Source organism: Herpailurus yagouaroundi, unplaced genomic scaffold (genome assembly GCF_014898765.1).
Source record: "Herpailurus yagouaroundi ecotype Mexico unplaced genomic scaffold, PumYag 28, whole genome shotgun sequence".
Classification (NCBI taxonomy): Eukaryota; Metazoa; Chordata; class Mammalia; order Carnivora; family Felidae; genus Herpailurus; species Herpailurus yagouaroundi.
The window spans coordinates 155073993-155097600 of NW_024412376.1; the positions used below are offsets into that span (position 1 = coordinate 155073993).

At 35.8% G+C, this 23608-nt stretch overlaps 2 protein-coding genes across 12 annotated transcripts in view; one reads left to right on the forward strand and one right to left on the reverse strand.

Moving 5' to 3' along the window:
• Window positions 1-18085, forward strand: part of LCORL (ligand dependent nuclear receptor corepressor like) — a 176745-nt gene extending 158660 nt beyond the window's left edge. For 5 of the 9 annotated variants that reach the window (XM_040487204.1, XM_040487210.1, XM_040487177.1 and 2 more), the window contains 2 exons: window positions 3864-3890; window positions 17775-17874. In XM_040487204.1, coding sequence (XP_040343138.1) covers window positions 3864-3889 — 26 coding nt within the window. In that variant the 3' untranslated portion in view covers window position 3890; window positions 17775-17874. Of the gene's footprint in view, window positions 1-3863; window positions 5419-17774 lie in introns of those variants that run through there. The other 4 variants (XM_040487246.1, XM_040487253.1, XM_040487198.1 and 1 more) reach the window with 4 other exon arrangements.
• A 1005-nt stretch (window positions 18086-19090) lies between these two features.
• The window catches only part of NCAPG (non-SMC condensin I complex subunit G), a 49467-nt gene continuing 44949 nt past the window's right edge, over window positions 19091-23608 (reverse strand). For all 3 annotated transcript variants that reach the window (XM_040487316.1, XM_040487321.1, XM_040487305.1), the window contains 4 exons: window positions 23465-23603; window positions 22981-23067; window positions 21488-21557; window positions 19091-20565 (listed from right to left, as the gene is read on the reverse strand). In XM_040487316.1, coding sequence (XP_040343250.1) covers window positions 20442-20565; window positions 21488-21557; window positions 22981-23067; window positions 23465-23603 — 420 coding nt within the window. In that variant the 3' untranslated portion in view covers window positions 19091-20441. The remainder of the gene's footprint in view (window positions 20566-21487; window positions 21558-22980; window positions 23068-23464; window positions 23604-23608) is intronic.

Consider the following 23608-nt stretch of genomic DNA (forward strand, 5'->3'; position numbering starts at 1 on the left):
TGGAGTGCTGTGACTGGGGAGAGAGATAGCTTATAGAAATACATAGGACAGAAGTTGAACCCATGTTTAGAAAATTAAGCAAGGACTCTTACAAAGTCACATCCAGGCTGAGATTTGAAGGCTGCCAAAGTATTAGCAGTCAGGAGAGGAGTTTTTCTGGTAGAGCAAACTGCATGTGGAAAAGTTGGGTGACAGAGCAGGCTAGTAGAACACTGAGTAATTTAATTCATAAAGCTGAGGCATAAAAAAGGAATGAAGAATAGGGCAGGGCATGGATGGAAAAATGGCAAAAAATAAAGCTACTGAAGGAAGCATAGCCCAAATTGTGGGGCCAACATCAGTTAACGAAAAAAATGTTTCAAACCCTAACAGTGGCAGTAATAGAGGAGAATAGAATAGATATATTTGACAGAGGTCTCTGAAATAGTATCAGTATGTCTAAGAGAGTAGAGGAATAAAGGGTAATGTCCAGGTTTGAGTTTGAACATGTAGATAATAGATGATAGTAACATTCACTGAGATATAAGAGAACATTCAGAGTGTACAGTTTTAGACATAAGGAATTTAAGTAGTATGTCCAAGAGAGATGTTTAGGAAGTAATCACAGTAGACCCTTGGACAATGCAGGGGTTAGGGGTACTGATTCTCTGTGCATTAGAAATCTGCATGTAACTTTTGACTCCCCAAAACCTTAACTACCAATATCCTGTTGACCTGAAGCCTTCCTGATAACATGAAGAGTCAATTGACACATATTTTTCTCTTATAGGTATTATATACAGTATTATTATAAGAAAGTAAGCTAGAGAAAAGAAAATTTTATTAAGAAAATCATAAGGAAGAGAAAATGCATTTACAATAATGTATATATCTTTATGGGAAAAAAATCTGCATGTAAGTGAACCCATGCAGTTTAAACCTGTGTTGTTAAAGGGTCAACTGTGGTTAATATGGGAAAGAGGTCTGAGCTAGAGATAAAGATTTTGGAGTCCAATAATAACTGAAGTCATGAGAGTGGAATAGATTATTCAGTGTAAAATGGGAAGAGCCTAGGATCTGATCCCCAAATACACAGAGAAAAAAGAAAAAAAGAAAAAAAGATATACACAGAAGGAGACTGATGAGGCTAGTCAGAAAGTAAGAGGAAAGGCAAGAGAGTGTGGTAGAAAGGAAATGTGTTTTAAGAAGGGATAAAACACATGTAAATTGTTGATGAGAGGCCAGTTAAGCCTTGAAACATTTCCATTTAAGGTAGCACAAAGGTTATTGTAATGATTTTAGTTTTGGCAGGGAAATGCAGTGAGAATCTTATGATTGAGTTAATGCAGGAAGAGGAAGTGAAGAAAATTAACACAGAAAACTGTAAGTGGCTATAACTGGAGAGGAGATAGGGAGATAGCGAGAGGAAGCTCTAATGAAGACTGGTTTTAAAAAAATTTAGATGCCAATGGGAAGAAGCCAGTAGAAAATGAAAGGTTGAAGATACAAACATGAGATGGCAAGCAGTGGAAATGGAGTGAAGCGCCAGAGTTGATTATTGGACATTATGGGCCATCATTAGATAGATGGATTTTGGCCAGAAGAGTCATTTCTCTCTTAAAACATGAGAATAGTGGGAACAACTTATGGGGATGTAAATCAGTTTACAAATTCATGGGCAGAATATTGAGGCTATTAGATCTATTTTCAGTGAGTCCAGACATAATTTAAGGGTAATATGATGGGCATTGTACGAAGTAGGTAACATTTGAAATTTATCTCAAGAAATAACAGGATTTGACAGCTTTGTGACTTTTATCTCAGCTGCCAGACGTAAGCTTGGACAAAGGTGGGCCCTTAGATTCAGTTGGGCCAATCGGATTCACCAGTAAACAAAGAAATCAAGCCTAGAATTCATTCTGTGAATAGTGATGAGAAACTATATGATCAAAGTATAATTCTAATTCTAGAGGGTCTTTTCTGATAATAGCACACAGCATAAATTTGAGGGGAGGAGGATAAAATGGGGAGTGTGAAAGGCTAGCTGTAAGAGATGATTTTTGAGGTGATTATGGCCTAAAATGGAGTGTGGCTATTGAAAATATTAAGAACTTTTGAATATCAGTGTCTTTTGAGTTACCAAGTAAATATGTGCCTTTCCTAATTGACAAATATCTGGATGTAAATAAGCTTACTTTGGACACATTTAAGGAAATTTTCAGACTAGAATAACTTATGTGGGCTTGAGGTTGCTATACTCAGTGTATCATCTAAAACATCAAATTTTGCTGTAAAAATTCAGAATTCAAATTGATACTTTGAATTAGATTGAGATGACCTACAACAGCTCAGTTTGTCAGCGTCTCCTGTTTTGTCATCTGTCCTCAAAAATGACAAAATACACATTTTCCCATTCAGCATTCTGGTTTTCACACAGGTATATAACTGATGGGTGATTTTTAACTAACAGTATACTCCTTTAGCTACCTGAAACTGAAGCCAACCATGCATTCTCCTCTGGTCCTGGTCATGAATGGTTTACCACATTTTTTGCGTCCTAACTCAAAATGTCCTTTTAGATTTGTATGGTTGAGGCATACCTTGGCACAGAATAGCCTAAACATTTTCACATAAAATCTAGAGTTAGCATTTCTTCATGTGCTATTATTCAGCTTCATAATTATCATTTAATGGAAGAACTGTGAAGCACAGGTAGATGATTTTCTAAATTTCATTTTGATAAACATTTCTAGATGACTCACTGTCACCTTAATCTAGTTTGCTACACAAGCATTCCAGATACAGAGTCCAAGATGCAGTAGTCCTGCATCTGTGGTCCTGGTTCTGTGGTCCAATAGCTTTGGGAAATGCTGAGTTCTCTTTCCCGTGCCTATTGAATCACAGCGCCCCATTGAATGTTAAACTGCAATCTTCACACTTTATATATCACAACTTTTTATATCCTGCAGTTTGGGAAACATCATTGGAAAACACTGCTCTATATAGTTTCCTGAGTAAGGAGAAGAGTTTTAGGTTTTGAAGAGTTTCTAACTCTTGCTGTAATACTTTATTAAAAAATATAGAACAGTGACTTAGATAATCCCCTGTCTTGATGTTTTTCCTTAGAATTTTTCTTGGATATTTTATATCCTGTTGCTTTGTCAACCATTACTTAGTTTTTCACAGTATTCTTCACTAATTATCCTGCATCTTTCATGGAAAAACCATTCAGTTTATTCAACAAATTAGATACTTTTTCTTTTGATCTGTTAGGCATTGTGTTAGATATCAGAGCTACAAAGGAACTCAGGGAACTTATTTTTTAAAAAAAGTCAAATTATTTTTACTTTGGCAACATAGTATAATTTGAAGAAAGATAATTTGGTTGATCTCTATTACTAGTTGGTATGGAGTATAGAAGTATTTTCAAACATAAGATTATCTAAATCAGGGAGTCTGGCCCATGGCCCATTTGTAAGTAAGTTTTATTGTAACACTGCCATGTTCATTCACTTATATATTGTCTACTGGTGTTTGTGCCACACAAGCTTAACCGCGTAATTGTGTAAAGCCCATAAAACTTCAACTGCTGATTACGTGGCCCTTGGTGGAAAAGTTTGCTGACCCGTTTATATCAGTAGAATTTAGTATGTGGCTAGAAAAAGTCATTGGATTTTTAAAAGTAGATTAAAGTTATTATATCCAGTTTATTTCCAACACCCCATCCTCTCCCTCCTCCTGCACAATACACTTCTGACTTGTAGTTGTTTTGTTTTGCTTTATCTCTATGGGACAAGACCTATCTTTATCCAGCAGAGTGGTGCTGGGGGAGCCATAGTGGCAGTTTTATTCTGTTTTTGTAAATCTTTATTCTCTCCCCGCAGCCTCCAGACCTGCTTTGTCTATCTGAGGTAAGTGCAAGGGTCACCTTCCCTCTCTTCCTTTACCAGTGGCTGCCACCTGTTAAAGTGATTTCAGTGCTTTATACCTTAAATTCCTTCCTCAAGTGTTCTCTTTCCCCCTTCTCTACCCTGGTTTTCTTCTTTATTTCTTCACTTAGGAATTTGGCATTCTTAGTTCAGCTCTCCTAGCTTCCATTCCCCCGCCCCACCTCATTTTTCCTAGGCAGTAAACACTTCTTTGTAGAGGAGCTGAGCATTCTGTGATTATAATGCTAACTCTATTGAATTCACCTATTGTTTAATTATGGGAGGGGAGTCAGAGTAGGTATCTGAATGTTTCATCCTGCCAGTTTTTTTCTTGATTGTTTTTGTTTAATTTAAATAAGACCTTGGCTTATTTTTCCTACCCCACCCCCATTCCAATTCCAGGCAATCTGGAAAATTCATTTACTTGCTACTTTGTTTCTATATATAGAAACAGAGAAAACTGGATAGACCCCATTAATTTATTCTTCAAAAAATATCTCCTATGTGCCAGGCAATATGCTAGGCTATATGTAGGATAAAATGGGAGACAAAACCAGGTATTGTTCTGTCCTTATGGTTCAAGTTTATTAGGAGAGGCAGACATTGAGTAAATAGTTACACAAATCTTACAAGTTCATAACTGTAGGTGGTACTAAAGAATTCTTTTTGGGTACTGTAAGAATTCCTTCTCCCTATAAGGAGAAGACTTCTCTAAGGAAATTGACCATTGAACTGAGCTGTGAAGAGTGAGTAGGAATTAACTAGGCCAAGTAGCAGACAACTGGGCAGGGAGGGGAGAGGACTGACTTTCAGGAAGAGTTGCATGTGGAAAAAGTACAGCATGGTGTTCTTTGCAGGTAAGGCAATGACTGTGTGTCTTGGGTCAAAAGAGAAAGGAGGAGCGTGGTGTCAGATGTAAAGATTGAGGAGTAGGTGAAGGATAGACCATGTAGGTTCTCATAAGTCATGTTTGTGTGTTTCCAATAGCTTCCCATTGCTCTTAAAGTAGAGATTGAAATTGGGAGTGGATGGGGAAGGTATATGACATCATCAGATTCTCCTTCCTAAAGGATCTGACTGCCTTGTGAAACATGAATGGTAGAGGGCATGAATGAAGGCGTAGACCATCATGGTGGTCCTAATGAGAACTGTGCTACTTGAAAACAATGCTTTACAAACTTTAGTGTGCATGAGAATCACCAGGAGGGCTTATTGAAAAAGAAATTGTTAGGCTCCAAGCACTTTCTGTTTCAGTAGGTTATGTAGTGGGGCCCAAGTGATGCTTATTTTGCTGACCCAAGGACCACACTTTGAGAACCATTGGTATAGAGTGTAGAGTGTTGTGGTGGAAAGAAGATTAATTCCTTACTAATATGATCATTGTGTTATAAATTACCCTCTAAATACCACTTTAGCTATATTCCACAAAGTTTGCTCTGCTGTATTTTCATTTCCATTAAATTAGAAATATTTTCTAATTTCCCTTGTAGTTTTTTATTTAACCCATGGATTACTTAGAGATGTATTGTTCAGTTTTCAAATATTTAGGGATTTTCCAGATTCCTTTCTCTTACTGATTTCTAATTTGATTCTGCTATCCTTATAAAATATACTTTGTATGATTTTAATTCTTTTGAATTTATTGAGATTTGTTTTATGGTCCAGAGTCTATCCAGATCTACTTTAATAACTGTTCTCTGTGTTCTTGAAAATAATGTTCATTCTGCTGCTGCTGGGTGGAGTGTTCCTTTAAGCAAGTTGATAGTGCTGTTCAACTCTTTTACATCCTTCCTGAGTTTCAGTCTACTTATATTTATTCTTGAGAGAAACATTTTGAAATCTGCAGCTATGATTCTAGATTTTCCTATTTATCCTTTTAGTTCTATCAGGTTTTGCATCATGTATTTTGAAGCTCTGTTATTAGGTGCATATACATTTGGAATTTTTATGTACTTTTGATGTATTTACTCCTTTTTCATATGAAACTAACCTCTTCATCTCTAGAAGTATTCCTTGGTCTGAAATTTTTTTTTCTGATAGTTATTCCATCCTACTTTTCCCTAGTTTTAACATGGTATATCTTTTCCCACACTTTTATTTCTAACCTATATGTGTCTATATTAAAAGTAAGTTTCTTTGAGGCAGCATACACTTGAGGCTTGCTTTGTCATTCAGTCTGACAATCTCTGCCTTTTAATATACCATTTTCCATTTCATGTGACTTTTGATGTGGTTGTTTGAGTCAGCCAACTTTGTTTTTTTAATTGAGGTATAATTGACATACAACATATTAGTTTCAGGTGTACAACATAATGATATATATTTGTATATATTGTGAAGTGATCACCAAATAAGTCTAGCTAATATTTGTCACCATAGTTACAATTTTTTTCTTGTGATGAAAACTTTTACAATCTGTTAGCAACTTTCAAATATGCAATACAGTATTATTATATACTCAGCCACCATTTATACATTACATCCCCATGACTTATTTGTATTATAACTAGAAGTTTGACTCACTTAACCCATTTTGCTCTCACCTCTGGCATCCACCAGTCTGCTTTCTGTATCTGCGAGCTTGGTTGATTTTGGTTTTTGTTATTTTAGATTCTACATATAAGTGAAATCATCTGATATTTGTCTTTCTCTGACTTAATTCACATACGATAATGCCCTCAATGTCCATCCATGTTGTTGCAAATGGCAAGATTTCCTTACTTTTTGGATAATATTCCAGTGTGTGTGTGTGTGTGTGTGTGTGTGTGTGTGTGTGTGTGTATGAGAGAGAGAGAGAGAGAGAGAGAGAGAGAGAGAGAGAGGATTCTCTTTATCCATTCATCCATTGATAGACACTTAAGTTGTTTCCATATCTTGGTTATTATAAATAATATTGCAATGAACATGATGAGGAGTACATATATCTTTTCAAGTTATTTTCATTTTTTGGATAAATATCCAGAAATGGAATTGTGGATCATATGGTAGTACTATTCTTAATTTTTTGAGGAACATCCATACTGTTTTCTATATTGGGTATGTGAATTTACATTCCCACTAATAGTACACAGGTTTGCCTTTTCTCCACATCTTCACCAATACTTGCTATTTCTTGTCTTTTTGATAATAGCCCAACTTTCTATTTTCTGTTTGTCCAATCTATTATTTAGTTCCTTTTTCTCTTTTCTTGCCTTCTTTTAGACAAGTTGAATATACTTTATTATTCTATTTAATCTCTTAGTTTTTAAGTAGTACTTGCTGTCAAGTTTACCCTATATATCATTAACTTACTATAAACTACCTTCAGATAATGTTATATTACTTCATGTATAATCTTAAGAACTTTACAGTACATGTGCCTTTCCTCCCTCCAAGCCTTTGTGCTATTATTATTGTCATATGTTGTGCTTCCATAAATGTTATAATCCTTCCAATATATTGTTATTATTTTTCCTCCATACAGTTATTCAAAGAGGTTTTCAAAATAGGAAAAGTATTTTCTCCATGAATTTTCCATTTCTGGTGCTTTTCATTCTTTTGTACAAATCCAGGTTTCTATGTGATGTCATTTTACTTCTGCCTGAAAACTTCCTTTAGCAATTCTTGTTGTGTGGGTTTGCTGTTTAATAATTCACTCAGCCCTGCCTTTTTATGTCTGAAAAAGTCTTCATTTCACTTTTGTTTTGAAAGATATTTTTGCTGAATATGAAATTCAAATGTGACCGTATACTTTTTAGTACTTTGAAGATGTTGCTCCACTGTCATTTAGTTTGCATTGTTTCTGAAGAGAAGTCTGCTGTCATTCTTATATTTGCTACTCTATTGTTTTTTCCTCTAGTTCTTTGTAAGATTTTATCACTGGTTATCAGCAGGTTGATTATAAATGGGTTTGGCTTTGTTGCCTTTATGTTTTTTCTACCTGGAGTTTTTTTTTTAACTACTTGGATATGGGAGTTTAGTTTTTATCATATTTGGAAATATTTCAGCCATACTTCAAGTATGTTCCTATCCCTCTTGTCTCTACTCTCCTTTTGGAATTCCAATCACATGTATTTTGTTACATAGATCACTGATACCTACTCATTTTTGTTAATTTTTTTAAGTTTATTTATTTATTTTGAGAGCGAGAGCATGCAGGAAGGGCAGAGAGAGGGAGAGAGATAAAGAGAATCCCAACCTGCACTGTCAGCACAGAGCCTAATGCAGGGCTCAAGCTCACAAACCATGAGATCATGACCTGAGCCAAAACCAAGAGACAGACATTCAATCGACTGAGCCACCCAGGTACCCCTTTGTTCATTTTTTTTATGTTTCATTTTGGATTATGCTATTTCTATGTTTTTAAGTTTGATAACCTTTTCTTTGGGTTGTCTAATCTGCTGTTAATAACACCCAGGATATTTTCATTTCAGAAATTATATTTTCATCTCCAGAAGTTTAAATTTAGTCTTCTTTGTATCTACTATATTTCCCCTCATGCTCATGCTTTCCTCAGCTTCTTGACTATAAAGGAGTATATTTTAAATATCTGCATGAACATCCTTGTGTGCTAATTTTATAATCTGTATTATTTATCAGTTCCTACTGATTGATTTTTCTCCTCATTTTGGATATTTTCCTGTTTTGTACATGCCTGGTAATTTTGGATTAGATGCTAGACATCGTCGGTTTTACATTGTGTGCTGGGGTTGTTTGTTTTTACAGTGCCTTCAATGTTTTGGGGCTCTGTTCTGAGACACCACGAACTTATTAAGAAAAATCTTTATCGTTTCAAATCTTGCTTTTGGGCATTGATAGGCAGCCTATAGTCTAGGACAGTGGTTCTCACCGGGGGATGTCCTACAGGGGATAATTGGTGACATAGGGAGACATTTTGGATTGTCACACCTAGTGGGTAGAGGCCGGTGATTCTGCTAAACATTCTACAGTGCATATTAAGACAGCTCCCCACAAAAAAGAATCACTCAGCCCCAAACGTCAGTAGTGCTGAGGTTGAGAAATCCTGCTCTAGGGCTAATTTTACCCCCACTAGTGAGGCACTACCAATACCTATTCAATGCCGTATGTATTAGGAGATTTATCCATTCTTGCTGGTGGGAACACAAATTTTATCCAGTCCTATATGGGCTCTGGGGATTTTCCAGCTGGTCCTTTTCAGTGGTCTTTTTCACAGCCTTGGGAAACATTCATGCACTGATCAGTATTTATCTACAGATTCCAGGGAAACCAATGTTGCTCTTGGGCACTGTCAGTGCAGCTCTGTCTCCTGTTATCTGCCCCACAGACTCTAGTTGCCTTGGTCTCCCTCACCTCCAAACTTTGTCCTCTCATCTCAGGAAGGCTTCCAAGCTTCCTTTGGATTCCTCTTCCTATACTGCAGCCTGGAAACTATTCAGGCAGTAAGCCAGAGCAAGTGTTATGACTTACCTCCTTTGTTCCCTTCTTTCAGGGGTCACTGTCATCCTGTACTTTCTTTCATCCATGGTCTTAAAAATATTTCATATATTTTTGTTCCTGTTACTTCATCATGGCCAGAAGCAGAAGTCTAGATTTATTCTTTTGACAGATATTTATCCAGTTTCTATATGCAAGGTGCTGGAAATAATATGTTGAACAAGACCAATATGTTGTACTCTCATCAAACTTGTATTTTAACCAGAGGGAGGAAAAACAAGCAGTTTAAGTTCTGTGTCAATGAAATTAGATGGTATAAAGAGTTTTCTAGGAGTAGTTACTTTAGGTTGAGTACACAGGGAAATCCTTTCTGAAGAAGTAATGAGTGAACTGTGGGATGAGTTGAGATGTCTGCAAGATCTTTGATAACTGAAACTGAGTATGGATGAGAACCCCTAAATAGAGATTATAGAAGAAGAAAAGGAAGCCTGGGACTTGGCCTTAAGAAATTCTAAGCCATCCAAGAATAGGATGACTTGGAGTAAAAGGAAGAGGAAAAAAGGAAGCCAGTATTGTGTTTTGTATCAAAATCCAAGAAAAATGAGTTTCGAGAAAGAGGTTTACTCTTCTCAAGCTGTCATAACAAAATACCATAGACTGCATGGCTTAAAACAGAGATTTGTTTTCTCACAGTTCTGGAGGCTAGAAAGTCCAAGATCAAGGTCTGGAGGGTTCAGTTTCTGGTGAGGGGTCTCTTGCTGGTTTGCACATAGCTACCTTCCCATTCTCTGGTGTCTTCTTCTCCTTTTATGGAGACAACAAACCCATCAAATTAGGACTCAGATTGTGACCTCATTTTACCTTAGTTACCTCCTAAAGGCCCTGTATTTCTTAATATAGGGGGTTAGGGCTTCAACATATGAATCTGGGGGGTACACGGTTCAGCCTGTAGCAGAGGAAATGGCCATTAGTGTTGAATGTTGTTAGGAAGGCAAAATAGTTGAAAAATTAAGGATCATTCATTAGCTTTATCAATTCATTGGTGACTTTAGTAGGTGTTTTTGTGGAATGAAAGGGCCTGGAAGGCAGACTGGAGTAGGTTAAGAATAGGAGATAAGAAAATGGTGATATCAAGTATAGGATAATTCATTAAAGTAATCTAGCTCTAAACATGAAGAAAATAAAAGATTGAGTGAAGTTTTGTTTTTTAAGGAATGAGAGATCTTGCACTTGTTTAATCATTATCTATTGCTACAACAATGCTGTATTACAAACCACCCGAAAACTTACTGCCTGAAAGTAAATGAGCACCCACTGCACTCCTATATCTGGGACTGGCAAATAAGGCTAAGAGGTTCTTTTGATTTGGGCCAGGCTCCCTCACATGCCTTTGTACGAGCTGGCTATCAGCTGTGACACCTTAGCCCTGCGCCATACCTCCCACGCATTCTGCAGGCCAGCCCAGGCAGTGCTCTCCTGGCAAAAGCAGAGGTATACGAGGGAGCATAAGTGACCAAGTAGTTTCTCATGCTTCAGCTTGCATGCCTCCGCCAGTTTACAGTTCATACTTGTTAACTAACATCTGATCGGCCCAAGCAAGTCACCTGGGTGAGGCCAGAACGAGAGGACATTGCAAAGTGATAAAGAGTAAGTATAGGCATGGGTGAAGAATTTGGGCTGTGAATGCAATTAATCTGCCACAGATGGTATGTTAAAAAAAAAAAACCAAAAAAAAAAAAAAACCAAAAAAAAAAGGGATCATTGATTATAATCATTGTTAAGTTCCTCAGAAGGCAGATGTGAACAGGGTCCAAAATCATTCTAAGTCATGTCAGGCTCAGCAACCTTTCACAATTAGTTGGTTGGCATTATTTTAGATTAATAACTGCTAATTTCTTTTAATATCACATTAATTTAGTACTAAAATTTCCCATTTTATTTTTTATGAATGTATGTAAATCACATTTGTGTATTTATTGAATATCTGAATACCTGTTATATGTAAGATACTGCTTTAGGCACAGCTGTGTTATACTAATTTAATATACAAGTTAACTAAGAAATTCAGGTAAATGTTTTGTCCTTACATGGCCATTGATCACTTCTAAATCACACAGCAGTGCAAAATGTTCATTGATCTCTGAAGAGAATTGGTTTTGTGCCTTTGCTCTGACTATAATTTCCCTCATTGTATTCTTTCATTCTATTCCTTCAAATAAAAATTCAGGTAGATCTATTTATCAGGAGAAACTATTCTTTTTATTCTAGATGTTTTCTTGTGAATCCCCAATTATGATTTGCTCTAATAATCACGATAACCCTTACTAGTTAAGCACATAATATGCTAATATTTATATTAAAGTAATTCTCCTAAAATTGGTTGGAGTAAATTGCAAATCTAGGATTCTAATTCAAGAATATGAGACTTCAAAGTCTTACTCTTAACCGCCAGTTTCTTCTGTTCGTCCACATAAGTACATCAAATAATCAAAAGCAAGCCAGAAAAAATGTCTGACTTAAAATCTACCAGTTAACAATCTGCCAAGGCCTTTAAATTCTTCAGTATTCTACCAAAAATAAATTTTACTCTTGAGATAAATTAAGTCTTTAAAAACAAAAAATCTGTACAACCTAACTCTTAACAGTTTGCCGGCAAAAGAAAGGATTTACTCATACCTTTGACCTCATGGTCTGCTGGTAGACCATGTTTAACTGGCTAGATCCCTATGGCTCTTAATTTGAGTCCCTCACCCCACCCCTTTAAGCCCAGAGATTTTAAATTAAATGGTTGTACAATTGCAGAAAGAAACTATACACATATCTGTCATCTTTTATCCCACACATGTATCTTTTGACTTTTTGTTAGTAGTACTAATACTAACATTTATTGAGTCCTTATTATGTGTTCAGCCAGGCATTTTACATGCCTTCTCTATGCCACCTGTTTTATATAAACTCATTTACTAATCACATTTCCCTCAAGAGGTGGGTACTCTCATTATCTTCACTTTCCAGTTAAATTGAAGCTTAGAGTTTAGGAAATGTACACTTAGCAGGTGAGTGATTTGATTTGGAATCAGAACTTAGGCTCTACAAAGCCTCCCTCCTTCCCAGTTTACTAAAATCCTTACCCCTTTAGGCCTATTTCAAATGACTTTTCCCCAGTCTCGCCACTGCTAAGATTAACTTCCCTTCTCTGTTATCCCTTAGTCTTTAGTTACCTCTTCTGTATTTACTGTGTACTGCTTTTTATTTTGGTAATTCATGAATACTTCTCCCTTCTGCCTCCTTACCGAACTGGAAAACCCTTGAAGACAGACACCATCACACTATTTTATATTCTTAATATATTGGGTAGGTAGCGGTTAGAGTCCAGTAGACCAAGGGTTTCATTTTTCTAACTTCTTACTACATCAGAAACATGGGAACACACTTGATGACTTCATAAAGATTCTCTGATCTAGTTTTACACCTTTAACAACCCTATTGATTTGGATAGATTTGAGGAGAATCAGGCTCAGGGTATAGCTATAATAGCTATTCAGTAAATTTTTACTGACTTAACATTAGATGACATCATTTCCAGAGGAAATAAACTAGTCACTCAGAATTTGGAGTTAAAACAAATGAGTTCAAATTCAGTAGTTTCATGTACATTATAGTAACTGTTCTAATGCCAAATCGTATACCAGAATTCAGTTTATCCATGCATACAGCTGACTTTTCTCCCTTTGAAAAGATTAACTTGTTTCTTGAAACCCTTAACCTAAAGAATACTCTTTTGGTAGCTATCAAAAAACATGTCTATGCCCTAACATATTTCCTTTTACCTTGAGAAATTGAAAGATGTAATAGCTCCTTATTTAGTTAAATATGAGGAAACTTGATGCTCTAAGTATATCTTTCTAGATACAGTTATGGCTGTAGGCCTTCAGGATGTCTTTCTGTCTGAAATCTGTAGACCAAACACATCTATAGACCAAATAATGCATTAAGTATTTTGAAGAAATAGATAAATGGGTATTAACATGAAGGCAGAATCATGACAGAATTGCAACCCAAGAGTTCGTATGCAGGATAGAGGGATACATCCTAGACTCTGAACTTGCACTTACTAGTTGAGTGACTTTGATATGTCATTTTACTTCTTTGAGCCTCAATGGTGGTTGTTAGAACTGAATAAAATATTGTCAGGGAGGTTTTTAGCATAGTGCCTGGCATGTAGCAACTGCTCTAGAAATGATATTTTCAGACCTGTCCTGATCATACTAAAATTTGTTTCCTGTGATTTGGCTAGTTCACATTAAGGTTTATTGTGTGTATGACAGAGATGAACTATCCCATATCTCTAGTAATAAGTAAAACAAGTTTGAGTTATTAGAGCTAGATATATGTTAAAAATTCTTTTTGTTAGAATTATCAGTAATCATTAATTTAAATGTTTATTTTGAGAGAAAGGGAGAGAGCGCAAGCACGAGCTGGGGGAGGGGCTGAGAGGGAGAATCCCAAGCGGGCTCCACACCCAGTGCAGAGCCCAACATGAGGCTCATCTCACAAACTGCGATCATGACCCGAGCTGAAATCAAGTCAGATGCTCAACAGACTGAGCCACCCAGGCGCCCCAGTAATCATTAATTTAAATCACACATTATGACTGTTTGGATTTCCATGACCCACCAGAGATTTTCATCTTTTATACTTCCCAAATGCACACACTCTTATAAACCTCCATTCAGATGCTGGAGAGAGGCTCTATCTAGGGTGGATGAAATTACCCAAGTATTGAAAATAGGCTTAGATGTCTAGATGATCATTTCAGGTGCCCCTTCTTTGTCCTCATTCCCTCCTCACCTACCATCTGTCTAGATTGCTAGTTTGATAGAAGCCTTACTTAGGGTGAGTATATCTCTTCCAGTTTTGTCCCCCATTCACCAAAATACAGTGTTAAACTAACCTTTGCATTTGTCTATAGCTCCATATGATTTTTAAATCATGTTAAATGGTATTCATTAGATCATCAGAAATGTAAAGGTAAGTAGGAAGATGTTGTTTAATTTTTTTTTTTAACATGAGGAAAAGGAGACTGAATGAAGCTGTTACTTGTCCAACATCATAAGGCTGATTATTAATATTCCCAGAATTGGAACCCAGGTCTTTATGTTCCTTTTCCCAGTTCTTTACTTGCAAGAGTACCGCTGAATACACTACACCATTGCTAAGCTTTCAATAGAATCCTGGATGTGGATATATAAAGCCACTCGATACGGTGATTTAAATGCTGCTGCTTCGAATTTTGAACCACATATGTAAGACAGAGAAGCCATGAAATAAGACTGATAAATCTGATGATCTAAAATTTAGAATGGATTCATGACAAAACCACCATAAGCAGATATAAACAACTAATGAACAAGGCAGGATGAGGAGGGAAGTGGGAGTGTAAATCACATAGAACAAAACACTGATCTTAAATAGCAAAATAGATCATCTCAATGGGCAAAGAACACAGAGAAGGAAAAACAAGTGGCTGCTAAATATGAAAATAAGCCAAACCTTCCTCATAAGAGAAGTGCAAATTAAACAACGGCATACCATTTTTAACCTAGTTTTTTTTTTTACAAAGATCCATAACTTTTATTATACATTATTGATAAGAAAATGAGGGAAGAAAGACATTTTCATACATTGTTGGTCAGAGTGTAAATGGCATGTTGTCTACAAAGGATAATTTGGTAATCTCTATCCAAAATCTTTAAAGCACCTTTGACTCAGTTTATCCTACTCCTAGACATCAACCCCATAGATACAGTTGAATACATAGACATACAAGAATATTCGATTTTCCTGTTCAAAACCTAAAGAAAAAAAGCTTAAAAAGTACATCAAGAAAATTTGAGGGGCACCTGGCTGGCTCAGTCAGTAGAGCATGTGACTCGACCTCGGGGTCATGAGTTCAAGCCCCACATGGGGGTAGAGATTATTTTAAAAAAGAAAAAGTTGAGGAACATGTATTAATCTTTCACTTGGTACAAATGTATATGATTGTCCCATAACCTCCTGACATTAAACCTAACAAGTCCAATTTTTTATCTTACAAATATAAAGGAATATTTGTTAAAAAATTCCTCTAGGTTGCAAATTCTCTGAAAGCATGCACTGTGTCCACCTCCCCATCTTTGTACCTCACAAGTGCTTTCTAGTGGATACTCAATGCAGAATAATTTGGGATAGAAGATAGAATTGAAAAGTGCTTTGGTTATAACTGAAGATGCAGGTTCTTATATTAGTCTGAATGCATCTGTTTAGAACACTCCAAAAAGCAGTTTATTTTTCTATTTTCCTATACCTTAGTTTCCCCATTTTAAAAATGAGTTATCTAGAAAGGTCCCTTCTAGCTCTTATTATTCTAATGCGTCTGTTTCTGGCCCTTGAAGATAGCTATGTTCTTCTACTCAGTACTCTGTAGATAGGTAGTGCCTAAAGTTTGCACACCGCTTTTCTTTTTTTTAATGTTTATTTACTTTTGAGAGAGAGCGTGAGCGGAGGGCGGAGCAGAGAGAGAGGGAGACACAGAATCCGAAGCAGGCTCCAGGCTCAGAGCTGTCAGCATGGAGCCTGACATGGGCTGAAACTCACAACCTGAGATCATGACCTGAGCCGAAGTTGGACACTTAACCGACTGAGCCACCCAGGCGCCCCTGCACTCCACCTTTTTTTTTTTTTTCTTCACACCACCTAGTTTTAAGTGGGTATTTATGAATTAAGTATGTCATTCTATCTATTGGTACTAACGTATAGTGCTTGAACTGGTATTTTCTTCCCATGATGTGTATACTTTTGTGTACTCCTGGAGTTCGTGTACCCAAATTTCGAGTATACTCTCTAGAAAAGTAAATTAATGTTAAAAGTATTAAAAAGAACAATAATGTAGTTATTAAAGTATTATTCAGATGAATAGCAAAGAGCAAAAATTGTTTTTGTCACCATGATTTGTTGCTTTGTGCCATCATTTCCTTCTTCTGGCATTGATACTTGATATGCTTATCTACCAAACTGTCTTAATATAATTGTATTTTTATAGCTTGCCCTAGAGTTTCTCAGAGGCATACATACACATACTACAAATATGAAGACTGGCAGTCCTTGTAAGATGGAAAAACATTACTGCTTTATCTGAGCTTGGCTGCCTTGAAAAACAAAAATATCTTGAGGTCCATGAGGCTATCAGTCTAATAGTAACCAGTGCAAATGTTTTCAAAAACCAGTCAGGATTTCTGCTATGAATGAGAGTATTGTTTTTTTGGATCTCTTTGTCGTATATCAGGCCATGATTTAAGTACATTCTTATTTATTCACCTCTATGTTCTTTCGGTTTTTTTTTAAGTGATTTTCTATATGATGAGTAACCTTTTAGGCTACTTGTAGTTTGTCATTCTGTTTCATACCTATAAACTTGAAACTATGTTATTTGGTGGACCTGGGAGTCCATTTGCCTGAAGAGAGCTCAGTGGCAACATGACAGCTGTTAAAATATAACAGGTTAAATCTCTCTGGTTTACTGAACGGCAAATGAGTAGGTTGTTGAGGTTGCAAGGAGAAATCAGGAAAACGTCACTGATGTCTGGCAGTGGCTGCCACTTAAAACAAGTCACTTAAATACTGCACAGCAGTTTCCTCTTTACTAATAGGAAGAATCATGGACCTGTGCTTGGGAGAAAGCTTGGGAATGATGTAGTCCAACTAATAGCTAATGTATAACAAGCTATGAAATAGTTTATAAACATGAGGATCTACATCTGAAAACGTGAATGGGCTATCAATATTATTTTTAAGATGTGGGTTTACATGTCCATTATATGTGGACTAGCTACCCTTTGGACTCTCAAGTTTCTATGTTCCTAAAGATTCTCTTTAGAGAGCCAGTAGACAAGAATAAGGGAAAGAGGACTATACCAATTTGGTGACTGTAACTTGAGGTGTATCTGTACTTGAGTCTGAGACTCACTTTTATCATTTATCATGAGAAGTATACCAACATTGCTTGGTTTGCTATGAAATTTATGAGATAATCCATGCGAGTGTCTCTAGAACACAGTAGGCTTTCAAAGGTTAATTCCTTGTCTCAAAGTGGCTCTGATCCTGGTAAGTTAAAGGACAAATGAAAAGGGCTGAATCCTACCAAGTTCAGTATGTGAAATGTCCCAGAGTATGCTGATGGAATCCATATATGCAGTGGTTTTTGTCCGGTGCTATCTGGGTGACCTTTTAAATACCTGGCTAACATAGGTAAAGTATTCAATTCAGTAAGGAGGCCAGAGGTAAGGAACACAACAAAACTCTGTACTTTCAGAATAAAATGCCCTAATTCTAATGTCTGGAGGTCCAAACAATAAGATGATTGAATTTCTTTTACAAGGTTGATAATTTATTTGAAATTAAAGAACTAAAATGCTTTACACTTTTTTTTTCCAGCATGCTACAAATGAAAACTGATGAGAAACTGAATTTGTCCGATGGGAATACAGCAAGTTGCCCTTTGAGCCCCATTAAGATGTGCCTTAATCGTCCCATTGAATGGAATCTGAATTTGACAGCAGCATCTCTAGCGAGCTGTACAGTTCATAACCAAAATCTCAAAAGTGAAGAGAAATAGATTACAGTTCTTCTTGCACTATCCTCATTTTGTACATCAGTATTCCTTCTGCATTTATCAATTGATCTTGAAATATTTCTAGTCCTGTGATGTCTTTATATTAAATCATTAGCATTAATCATTTTGATTATATTCTTTGTATTTTTTTTATGTTTTACACCGGACCATTGTGGAATTTTGCAGTACAGATGGATTTTGATGTTTCTCTTTTTAATGGTATTTTGTGAATTTTTTATGCCCTAAGTTTAAATACATAATTGTTCCCGGTTTTATTTCTGTGCACAAAGTTTTAATATATAACGCATTATGTGATTTAGAAGGCTAGTATTGTAAAGAGTTGTGATGATGACCTGACCCAGGATATAATAGGTGGATACCAACTACCTCGAAGCAAACTGGTAAAAGGCAAAGGTATCTCTTAGAAGTATATTATTTCCTTCAGAGTTATATATGTATAGAAAAGTTGATCATAGTTTGTCATCAAGTAGCATGTTTCCATTCATAGGAGAATTTGAGCTGATCAGTTCTTTCTCTTGTACTTTTAAACCTATAAAATCTGTGGGCTGTAAGATGAATGGCACAATTGCATGTTTACTCGTTAGCAAAGCTGTGCCTCTTACAGACAAGAATACTATTTGGTGTAAGTTACCAGTTTTGAATGAAAAATGGTAAATGGATTTACATCTATTGATTTTACTGTATTTTAGCCATTTAAGTGTAAAATATCTTTTAAAATCAGGATAATATTCCTTACCTTTAACTATAATTGTGCAAAAGCATAGCTTCAGCAGTGGCTTATGTGATTGTGTCTAAAACTTGAATAGTAAGAATCCTAAAGGTTTGGTGCTTACATTTATTTTTCCCCATGCCAGAGGAAAAAAGCTTTGGTATGGTGGTCCGTGTAAGTATGTAAGAACATGGCTCCTTCCCTTTGGATAGCCCAGCTGTAGGGTAAATGGGATTTAGTTTATGGTGTTTCTAAAGACTTTTCCTTATAGCACATTCTGTGTACACTTTATGTCCTTATTTCTCCCTTTACCCCACCCACAAAAATTATTTTTAAAGTGACAGGGATTTAACAAAAGAAGACTTACATAAGGAATTTGAAGCACAGAAAGACACAGAGCCAACAGAATGAAAAACAATCATCTATTTTTTATTGTTTTATATCACCACCATATCTGCCTTTTCCTTTTGCTTAATAAGCATTCTTACTTTGTAGCTTTCAGACTCCTTTTATATTTCTGAGTTTTATAAAGCACATATATGTATGTAATATAGCAATTTGGTTCTAAAAAGCACAACGATCTTAATTTAGTTCTTACAACATCACCTTAAAAAAAAATGGCCTCTAGTGAATAAACCTTAAAAAGCACAATCATTATTAGTACAGATCCAATGTTTGTTAGGACATTTCTGTTCTGGATAATAAAGAGAAAAGGTAATTACCAGAGGGAGAAGAACGTGCATTTTGCTGGGTGTTGCAGCAGGAAACAAGGCTCAGTTCACACGCTAGAAGTTCCCCAAGTCAGGCAAGTGCCAGTTTGAGAAGAAAAGTGAAATGGACAGTGACAGAACAAGTGCTCATAAACTAGTATGTAAAGGATTTCCTGTCACACTTTTCTCACTAGCATTCTCTTTTATTATCCACAATATTATTTTGTTATGCCAAAAACACAGAAAGCAACTCCAGCATTAATATGTGTAAGGGGGGGGGCACCCAGTTGGCTCAGTCGGTAGAGCAGGTGACTCTTGATTTTGGGGTCATGAGTTCAAGCCCCACACTGGGTATAGGGATTACTTATATATACATATACATATATGTGAACATCTCCCTAAACCAAGAAACACCATCACAACCATAAGCAAACGAGGGCTCTCAGATACAAATATTTTAAGAAGAGAAATTACCCATTCAGGTAGCATTACCAAAATATTTTTAGTGTAAGAATCACGAAACAAAATTATCAAAATAACTTTGACTTAGATGCTGGGTACTTTAAGTTCATTGTACTGTTCCTCCCTTAAGGTAAGCTCCTTTCTAGCCAGTTTGTGGTACTTCATTTGCCCTTGAGATGTCCCTTTTTAATGTGTTCTGAAGTGTTTTCATTGATGTTGCATGGGCCCCACCTAAATCAAAGCTTCCTAAATGCAAGCTACTAGTTAGTTACACTGAAAAGCTGTCCATAATGCCATACTAAACATGAGAGTTCATAAGCATCCCCTGGAAACCTACTGAAGCAGCAGGTTCCTAGGCCCACCTTAGATCCTGATTAAATCCACGTGACTGATGCAGGTGTCCGTGGAGCACACTGACAGGCGCTGTCCTGATGCTTCAGTACTGGCAAAGTAATGAATCGCACAGCACAAATTGCTACATGAGGCATTTTCTAATTTTGATACAAGAGTAACTGTATTAGAGCAGAGAACTGAACATAATTTTAAAGGACATGGTCAAAAGGACTTCACCTCCATCATCTCTTCTCCTAACTTGTATCTTCATTGAGAAACTGTGCAAGGTTAACTTTACTTTTTTCTAGTGCTGCTGTTTTGGCTCGTCTTGGTAATCTCCTCTTCATTTCTGATTCTGGCTCTGGAACTTCAGGGTCACTAAATAGATGTTGAAAATACACCAATTTAAATACAAGCTTTAAACCCTCAAGTTTATTTATCAATAAAACTCTTTGCTTCTGTCATTTTATCAGTGTGTAATTGATATCCTGATTTCACTAGGTTGAAAACTAAAGCCAAAAAGACTAACTGGCTATCCTGCCAAGTAAATCATGGGAAACCTAGGTAATTGCTTTTTATATCTATATAGAACCTTGTGTTATAAAGAAAAAACCAAATTTTGTAATGAAGCGTGGGATTAAACAGGAACAACTGCCCAAAAGAATTCTGGAGGACAACACAAAGTGAAAAAAAAATTTAAGTTCTCTTAATTCAGGCAATAAATTCTTAAAACACTCTGGAAATAGCAAGTTTCCTGAAAACATTTTAAATTTAGTCAAAATTTAACCTAAAGTTCTATACTAACAGTATACACATTACAGTTTTACCAATGAATAGATGAATTCAAGAGAACTTTCAGCTTCCAACAGTGGCTTAATTTGCAGAATCTAAAAGTAAACACTATACCACGAATATATGCAATTTACAATGATAGAAATGATAGAAAGAACCCAAATCTAAATCCTAAGAGTTTGCTAATTCAGTATCAGAGGAGTCATACATCCAATCACATAATCAGAAGTATACATGGAAATATAAATTGAAAGGATGTATTAAAGATGACCACCTAGGACTAGGAGCCATCCCAGTAGGAAAAGCACACAGCCATGGGAGGTCAAATGCCCTTGATAATGGAATTTGAGATTTGAGATATATATCTACAAGACCTCGCTATTTACAGTTTCCACTGAGTATTGTGTTACACACTGAGCTTTTCACAGTGGAAGGAAACTACATTTTTTTTTTCTAGACAAAAAAAAAAAAGATAGGCCTCTACATTTTCTAGATGTGCGTGGCATACCTTTCAGAGTCAACCTGAGCAGTATGGTGTCTCCTGTTCATCCTAGCTGAAGCTGTCATTTTTCTCTGTCCTTAAAGAAAGTATATAATTCATTATTAAAACTTATTACCATTTCTGGGCTACTCAAATCCTTTCTTTTCCCTCTACAACACATTTCCTCCTAGATTCCAGCCATTTATTCATTTTTTTGGTAAGCTTGGATAATAGGCAAGGGAAAATATGGAAATCAAATTATAAGGAGGCAAATTTTAAATATATTTGAGAGAAAGAAGAATGTGAAAAATAAGCTATATAAACAGAAGTACTTCTATTACGGCTATAGCCTAAGACATATGGAGAAACATGAATATTAAGATTAGAAAAGTAGGGTAAGCCCAGAAAGGCTTAAGCCCATAACAGGTCTGAAAGAAAGAGAATTTAGTGGCTTGTAAAATATTCAGACGTATACATGGCCAATTCAAATACGTGTTCTAAAACATTTTTCAGTGTAAAAACTAGACCTTTTAACAATATGCTGAAGATTGCAAAAATTCCACTTGCTAGAAATTTATAAGGTTAAGAAGACCAAGCTTATTAGCCTGTGATGCTCCTCAATGATGATAAGAATCTGATCACTCAGTATGAATATTTGGTTGAAATTTATACACCCTATTTATTCATGTTTTTCTCCAAAACCTTACATATTTGCTTATAATACAGCTAGCCCCAAGAAAACATCCAACAATATGGGACTACTTTGGAACAACACCCAACAATAAGCATTTAAATAACTGACTGGCTACAAAAATATTATGGCCAGATTCCATTTAGAAAAAAAATTAAATCTGCATAGGAAAGGGTCTCAAAATTGTTTTGTTTTTTTTTTTAAGAATTCAAATAATGGTTGGTTCATGGATGGGATTATTAGTGTTCTTTATATTAGTTTGCTGCATGTATTTTCTGATTCTTCTGTAATAAGCATGAACTGCTTTTGTAATAGTAATAAAATAATAAAAAGATCTTGAATTTCAGATTTTTTCCAAGTGATCCCTTGATAGTCAACATTTATTTTATTCCAACAAAGCCCCTATTGTTGGATATTCCTTGGGAAATAAATTATGTTGAGAAATTATGAAATAAAATGGGAAAAAGGAAAACAGAAGCCCTATAGGGAAAAAAGGACAAAACTACTTAACATATAAGGATAGAATACAAACAACTGCTAACATAAAATCATCAATGATCATTTGATAAAAAAAATTTTAATTTAACCCAAATAGTCCTTTACAATATGATACACTGCATCCTATCTCTTTCAGTCAAAAGCACTTGGAGCAACACTGATATAATCTTTCAGACATGGAGCAAAACCTAATATCCACTGGAAGAACTGAAAATAAAGTTAAGGATATCCGAGACATTTAAAAATCTTTATCAATAAGGAAACTTGCAAAATGAGTATTTCATTGGAAAACAAAATTGCAAAGTTTTATTATACTCAATCCATACACTACCTCTGTTAGTCTTCTGCTGAGTGGATTTTGATGCTCCAGTTGCTTTTACATCCCTGAGAGGGGTTCTATATGCTTCTTTACGATTTTCTAGTAAAGGAAATAATACGACAATGTAAATCTTAAAAAGCTTCATTAATTACTTTAAATGGTCTTTCCAAATCAATTTTTCATAAAACAGAAATGACAACCAGTACGATTAACAGCTACTGAAAATGAAAAGTATCATAAACCAGTTTCAAAAAAAATGTGAATACTGTAAAGTAAGCAAACAAAACCCCTAAGATAGTACACAGTCATGTGGTGAAAAATGTACACATTAAAAAAACGAAGTAGAATAAACACTTATCAGTAATTTGTTTTCCAGGGGAATTAGAAAATTTTTTCTTTCATTTCTGAAATCGAACCACATGCTAGAGGAGAAAAAATGTGCTCCAGTAAAGACGAAAAGGAGAGAATATAAATACACAGGTTAGTATGTTATTACCATCTTCAATTTGAAAACCAGTCATATTCATGTTGGCATCCTGCGCTGCTACCACTTGGTCACCATACTCTTTATTTCCTTTTTCTAACTGAATCTTGATTTTCTCCAGAGCTCTCAGACATGTCCTATCTTTTACTTCCTATA